Source organism: Acipenser ruthenus, chromosome 4, assembly GCF_902713425.1.
Source record: "Acipenser ruthenus chromosome 4, fAciRut3.2 maternal haplotype, whole genome shotgun sequence".
Classification (NCBI taxonomy): domain Eukaryota; kingdom Metazoa; phylum Chordata; class Actinopteri; order Acipenseriformes; family Acipenseridae; genus Acipenser; species Acipenser ruthenus.
Window position 1 is genome coordinate 54748709 of NC_081192.1, and position 7873 is coordinate 54756581.

The following is a 7873-nucleotide window of genomic DNA, read 5'->3' on the forward strand; positions in this document are numbered from 1 at the left end:
AAATGTGAATTATCATTTCCCCAATGCCAAAGATATATGTCTGATAAACACCCAGAATAAGGCACATAAGTAAGTTGTGGATGGGCATGCACCGTACTTATACATAATTTATGAGGGCCAACTTCGTGCAAAATTTCCCTCAATGGCTCATGTCTCCATTCACACAACCCCTTTCCGTCTGTAAAACATGGGTTCCCTTTCAAGTCGAAAATAACCATCAACATGAGATATTGCCGTCAGGCAGCACCGGTAGGCTGAGCTTTTATAGCAAAGCTGCCGATAGGCCCCCACGCCAGCTGCAGTGTAAGCCCGCCCCCCTGGGAGCTTACTTAACTGCGCGCGCGGGGATGCACTTCCTCTTTTGTCTTCAGCCTTGGTACGGTAGGTAATAGATAATAGAGCTTGTTAACTGATTGTACTCGATAAGCTTTACGCTTGAGAAGCTGGTTAATTACCCCTTGTCTGAGTTGATTTCAGTTACTGTGTTATTTAGGATTATATATATTTCTTGTTAATATATATTTTTCCTTTCGCTTTGCTTCGGCATCGCGTCTTCGTGGTCTCCCGTCTTCCTTTTCTTATTGTTATTATTATAATATATAATTTATATTATATTTATTATTTGGGTTTTTGTGTATATATATATTGTTATATATATTTTTTATTGTATATTGTTTGGGACGCGTGTTGCGTTGGCCTTAGGCCACGCGCATTATTGCAGCCTCGGTCTTGCTTAGGCTAGACCGCGTGTGTGTGTGTGTGTGCGTGCAGCCTGCATTGCAGTCTCCCCCCCCACCGCGGCGCGTTCTACCGCCACGTGGCTGCTATTGAGTATAGCCCCACTGTTCTTACACTATACGTAGTGTCTGCTGCAGCGTCCAAACAAAAAAAAAAAAAAAAAAAAGTTTTTTTCCCATACAGTATAAGGAAGACGACCACCAAGTGCATTAACTGTTGCCCTTATAAGCAGCACAACACCTTGTCTTTCGAGACTCAGACACAGTACTAGAGCACATAGCGTCTCCGCTTTGCGGGTCAGCTGACGTGGATCGTCTGGTGCAGTACACGCGCTCCGGCACTTTCGGTGTCAGCGCTTAGGCGCCTGGTGTAGCACTTCGGCGCCTAGTGCTTGGGCTCAGTGCACGCAACGCACCTGTGCACGCACCTCGACGCTCGGTGCTCGGTGCCTCGGTGCACGCACCTCGACGCTCGGTGCTCGGTGCACGCACCTCGACGCTCGGTGCTCGGTGCCTCGGTGCACGCACCTCGACGCTCGGTGCTCGGTGCCTCGGTGCACGCACCTCGACGCTCGGTGCTCGGTGCCTCGGTGCACGCACCTCGATGCTCGGTGCTCGGTGCCTCGGTGCACGCACCTCGACGCTCGGTGCTCGGTGCACGCACCTCGACGCTCGGTGCTCGGTGCTCGGTACACGCACCTCGACGCTCGGTGCTCGGTGCCTCGGTGCACGCACCTCGACGCTCGGTGCTCGGTGCCTCGGTGCACGCACCTCGACGCTCGGTGCTCGGTGCCTCGGTGCACGCACCTCGACGCTCGGTGCTCGGTGCCTCGGTGCACGCACCTCGACGCTCGGTGGCTCGGTGCACATACCTCGACGCTCGGTGCTCGGTGCCTCGGTGCACGCACCTCGAGGCTCGGTGCTCGGTGCACGCACCTTTACGGCTGCCTTTACCATGCAAGGGGCGAGTGAAGCGGGTCTGGCGTCATTTCCACCAGTTGGCGCTGCGTTTGCAGCGTTGGTGAAGTCATCCAACACTCTCTGGGTTGGTGAAGGACCCCACCTGCCCTAACAAGCAGTGCAGGATCACTGAGGTGCATCTCAAGAGGGGCTATTCGGCAGCTACAGAGGCAGTTAGGCTGTCCAATCTGGCCAGCCTCCTCTCAGTTTATCAGGCTGCGCTAATAAAGGATCTCCCAGACTATCCTTCGGTGTCTCTGAGAGCAGAGTTGGGGCTAGTTGCCCAGCTGCTGGTCAAGCTAGCCCAGCTTAACGCGCGGGCCCAGGGCAGGAGCATCGCGTCTCTGGTGGTGGCCAGACGACAGCTCTGGCTCTCGCAGGCGAGAGTCCAGGAGCATGACAAAGCTCCCTTGTTGGATGCCCCAATTACACCGGGGCACACATTTGGCCCAGCGGTGGAAGAGATTCTGCAAAGTTCAGCTAAGGCTAGAGAGGCATCACAGCAGTTGGCTACGATATGGCCGCGTAGGCCTTTCCAGGTCAAACGCCCACAAGAACATCAGTGGCGTAGAACACCACCGCAACACCAGCCGCGTCCAGGGGGTACTAAGACCTCCCCGGCGGATACAGCAGCGCGTGGCCAAATCCCAAGGGGACGACCGCAGCGCACAGGGTGGCGACCTAGAGGAGGCGGCAGACCACGCCCTCGTGGCTCTGGCCAGGCCCCTCGTGAGCGAGCGAAGCCTAAGCAGCCCTGAGAAAACCAGGCAGCCATTAACCCAACCCTATACTGTTCCACAGCTTCTGTTTTGGCGACAATGCACCAGCGATATCTGGGTGCGCAAAACTATACTCACCGGGTACACCCTTCAGTTCCGGTTAAAACCCCCCCCCCCCCTTCAGGGGGGTGGTGGTAACTGTGGTGAAGGACGTGGTTCAGTCCTCAGCTCTGAATGTGGAAATACAGGCATTGCTCAGGAAGCGTGCCATTCAACTAGTAGACCCTGCTCTGACCGACCAGGGGTTCTACTCCAAATACTTCCTTGTGCCAAAGAAGGACGGCGGGCTCCGCCCTATTCTAGACCTGCGTGTACTGAACAAATACCTACGGGTGTTGTCGTTCAAGATGCTCACGCACAGGCACATTGTCCAGTCTATCCGGCAGCGCGACTGGTTTACCACCATAGATCTGACAGATGCGTACTTTCACGTTCCCATCTGTCCGGGTCACAGGAAGTATCTACGATTCGCATTCCAGAGCAGGGTCTACGAGTTTTGCGTCCTGCCATTCGGCCTGTCTCTAGCTCCTCGAACCTTTTCGAAGTGTATGGACGCCATTTTAGCTCCTTTGCGGGCTCAAGGCGTCCGACTGCTGAACTATCTGGACGACTGGCTCGTCTGCGCGCAGTCAAAGGAGCAGCTGGCACAGCACACAGTGATGGTTACAGACCATCTTCAGCGGCTAGGTCTGAAGGTCAATCCAGACAAGAGCCGCCTCGTGCCCAGCCAACAGACCGAGTTTTTGGGTCTGCATCTGGACTCAGTGTCCATGGAAGCGACCCTATCGACACAAAGAGTTGCCTCATTAGAGCGGTGTCTCTCCCTATTCAGGTTGAGAGAAACAGTCAGCATGGAGCTCTGTCAGCGCATGCTGGGGTTGATGGCTGCCGCCTCGCAAGCCCTTCCTTTGGGCTTACTACACCAGAGACCTCTGCAGGCCTGGTTCAATGCCTTCGCGTTGCACCCGCGGAGAGACAAGCACCGCAGGTTGAGGGTATCCCGAACCTGCTGGGAAGCATTACGCTGGTGGAAAGTTCAGTCGAACATCCGCCAGGGCGTGCGCTTGGGTCCCATCTTCCGAAGGGAAGTTATCACAACCGACGCTTCCAACCAAGGTTGGGGAGCAGTCTGGAACGGGACAGGGACCCGTGGAGTGTGGTCAGGACCCTGGAGGTCAGCCCACATCAACGCTCTGGAACTCAGAGCAGTGGACCTCGCCCTTCGGCACTTCTTGCCAGTGCTTCTAGACAAGCACGTGTTAGTGCGGTCAGACAACACCACAGTAGTGGCGTATATCAATCGCCAGGGCGGATTGCGGTCCCCCGGTCTTCACCGGATGGTAACGCGGCTGTTGCTCTGGGCTCAACCGCGTTTAGCCTCTCTGCGTGCAGTTCATCTGCCGGGCAGAGTCAATTACGCAGCGGATCTCCTGTCCAGAGGAGGTCCTCTTGCGGGCGAATGGCGTCTTCACCCTCGGGTGGTAGAGCGCATCTGGGAATGGTTCGGCACAGCGCAAGTCGATCTCTTCGCTTCGCGAGAGACCACGCACTGTCCTCTATGGTTCTCGGTGAAGGACCTCGACAGCCCCCTGGGGGTGGATGCACTGGCTCACGAATGGCCGCCAGGGCTCCTGTATGCCTTTCCACCGATTCCGATGCTCCCCGCCTTCTTGGAGAAGGTCAGGGTAGAGCGAGCGACAGTGATTCTGATCGCTCCTCGGTGGCCTCGGAGAATATGGTTCCCGAGTCTAGTGCAATTACTGCACGGTCGCCCGAGGGAGCTCCCTCTGCGAGCGGACCTGTTGTCCCAAGCTCAAGGAGAGCTTTGGCATCCGAACCCCAAACTCATGCAGTTATGGGTTTGGCCCCTGAGCGGGAGCGCCTGTCAGCCTTAGGGCTTTCGACTGCAGTTATATCGACCATCCAGAGTGCGAGAGCGCCCTCTACTAGGTCGCAGTATGCGTATAAGTGGCAGTTGTTTCAGAGTTGGTGTCTGGCTGAGGGCCATGACCCAGTCTCCTGTCCTATGGCAGTAATATTGCAGTTTCTGCAGAAACTGCTGGATGAAGGGAAATCTCCTTCTACACTTAAAGTGTATTTAGCCGCCATTTCGGCTTGTCATGTACGCATTGACGGTTTATCACCTGGTTGCCATTTTTTGGCATCTCAGTTTCTGAAAGGCGCAAGACGCTTGCGGCCTCCAAGAACGACCAGTTTACCGTCGTGGAGCCTTGATGTGGTGCTAGAAGCCCTTACCAAGGCACCGTTTGAGCCTCTCCACAGCGTGGATATGAAGCTCATATCTATTAAGACTGCATTTTTGCTGGCTGTGGTATCAGCAAAACGCGTGAGCGAGTTACATGCACTTTCAGTGCATCCTTCTTGTACTCGTTTTGCAGGAGACGGTTCTATGGTCTCCATGCGCCCTAATCCGGCCTTTTTACCAAAGGTTATATCCCCGTTCCACATGAACCAGTCAGTCGAGTTGATGGCGTTCCATCCTCCTCCTTTTTCTTCCCCAGAGGAAGAGCGGTTACACATGCTCTGCCCCGTGAGGGCATTGAGGTGTTATATTGACCGTACAAAGACTGTGAGGCAGACAGAACAGTTGTTCATATGCCATGGTTCTAGATCTTTGGGTCAGCCGCTGTCTAAACAGCGCCTTTCCCACTGGATAGTGGATGCTATTAAATTAGCGTATGAATCTGCAGGCCTTCCACCACCAGGGCAGTTGAAGGCGCATTCTACCAGGGGTATGGCGACATCCTGGGCCCTCTTTCGAGGGGTGCCGGTGTCTGATATTTGCGCGGCAGCCAGTTGGGCTACGCCGCATACTTCCATGAGGTTTTACAGGTTAAATGTACTGGATTCCTCTGCTCCACTGTTTGGAGCATCTGTTTTACACTCTACGACGCCTCAGGATGCGGACGTATAGAGTGGTAGATAGCATGGTGTTGACTGTTCCACCTTTAAGACAGGTGTCATTACGAGCATAGACGCTGAGGCGCAGCTCCGCATATGCCTAGATGTACTGCCTACGCAGTTGCGTTATGACGTAAGTCTGTCCTACTGCCGAGAATCCTCCCTCGCGACAGCTAGGGTACACTGTATCCCATGTTGATGGTTATTTTCGACTTGAAAGGGAACGATAGGTTGCGGATGCAACCCCGGTTCCCTGAAAGAGAAAATAACCATCAAGCTGCGAGGTCGCTCCGGTAGCCTTCACGGCCTGAAGAGCAAAAGAGGAAGTGCATCCCCGCGCGCGCAGTTAAGTAAGCTCCCAGGGGGGCGGGCTTACACTGCAGCTGGCGTGGGGGCCTATCGGCAGCTTTGCTATAAAAGCTCAGCCTACTGGTGCTGCCTGACGGCAATATCTCATGTTGATGGTTATTTTCTCTTTCAGGGAACCGGGGTTGCATCCGCAACCTATCGTTAGTACGTCCTGTCCTTAATAAGCAAACCATGCCTTGGTCTGTCTTGTCACAACCTAGTAAATCATATGTCTGATTAGTACGTATATCCAACCATGTGCCTGTAACCTGGAGATACCAGTGGGCTCCCCCAGCAATTATGGGATGCACATAGTATTTACATATAGGTGTCACTCTCGTTACATTATGCATAACATATCTCCCCATACATATAGTATTGTTACACATAGTAGATTCTTTTATCACGTTCACCCATAACTCTGAAATGTTCCAAAATTTTTATATTCATGATTATTTTGTCGTAAAATCAGTGATTGTACTTTGGTGCGTTGATGATATACTTACAACATTTGTAATGTACATTCTGTCCAGTTCATACACTTGGTTTACATACATCTGTCCATTCCCCAATCTTTCTATTCCTTCTCCCACAGTACTTGCTATCCAAGTTTGCCCTTTTGACATTTGATAAATATCCCAGCTGTTTGCAACAGAAATTCCTGCACCAAACCAGCCTGCTATTTCATCAAAAAGCCCCCTCTTACTACGTTTCTCATTACCTTCACACATTCTCATTACCTTCACACATTCTCATTACCTTCACACATTCTCATTACCTTCACACATTCGTTTGGCTATTCGCTCTTTGTAATCTTTTATTGTACTACCTATTTCCCTTTGAAGCCAATTCTGGATATTGGTGTGTTGCTTGCAATGCTGTTCAAACATAACAGTTAGATTTGTGAAATTATACATTACATACGATAATACTATATTCACATTATCCAAAACAGTTTTTCGTTCTGGTCCGAGAATGATACCTTCCCGAGGTAGGGGGTGCAAAGGGGGACATACTTTCGTAGTGATTTTACCTCGATAGTACGGTTTATTGCCCTGTTTCAAGAAATTGGATCACCCCGCATGGAACAAGTGCAAATTACTGACGTACTCAATTCCTTACAGCAATCTATGCCTCCCAATTTCACACACCCATCCTGCTCTTTAGCTATGTGGTGCAGTGTTGGTTTAACTCTGTAAGCTCATAATCACATCTTCTATTCGAAACTACAGTACTCTCAGAATAAACTCTATGTTCCAGCTGTGGATCCCCATCCTCTTGATCAGAACCACACTCATGTTGCTCTAACACATTTAAGTGCATCATTATTTTTAACCTGTATTAAAATTACATCTTTCTAGAATCCAATATTCTAGACCATCTCAATCTTATGATGCACTTAAGACTGATTAAAACCTAAAACTATAACTTCAAAAATGATCACTATGCATTGAACAAATAATAAGTGTCTCATTTTAGACATATTCAACACTACAGCACATTATTCAAAGTTCACATGATTTCCAAAATTAATGTCTAATATAGGTAACCATATTTTTCAGTAGAACAGCTGTTTTCAATTGGTATTTCCATTCAACATAGGATGTCCCATTACCTTACAAGTACATATTAATATAGTATTATGTTCCTAACAACACTCCAAATAATCCATTGCAAGACACCAACCATTTTACCTCCCTAACATGGATGGCAGATACAATGTCTTAACAATGTCACTCTTAAGTGTCATGAACAACACAAACTCCATACTCCCAGTGCCTCTAGAGGGCAATTTTACAACCTTTGCAGTTTTTGTTATTTTACTGAATGTGATTAGTAATAAATTACATGAGACCTTCCCATCTCTGCACTCCAGGATCGCTGACATATTACCTTTAGTATCTTTAAACTAAGACAAATCTTTTCACCAATCATACATCTATACCCCAAGTTTATAATACGTAGTTTCATTATCAGGTATGTTAACTGAAATTAACAGTCCCCATTACATCCCCAAAAATGTCACTTTAACGTCATCATAAATATTTCTTCTTTTGATATGCAGACCGGAATGGTTCCCCATATGTAAGAATGTCTCTGTGGTTTCAGATACTTCCTCATGACCGT

General features: G+C 50.2%; 1 protein-coding gene across 1 annotated transcript; it reads left to right on the top strand.

Annotated features, from left to right (window-relative positions):
- Positions 1 to 2545: 2545 nt before the first annotated feature.
- LOC131737051 (uncharacterized) lies at positions 2546 to 5333 on the top strand (the record flags this gene model as incomplete). The annotated part of the gene is made up of 1 exon (XM_059023463.1): positions 2546 to 5333. A coding segment is annotated over exon 1 (1398 nt), but the record flags the coding sequence as incomplete, so codon positions are not given.
- Positions 5334 to 7873: the final 2540 nt, after the last annotated feature.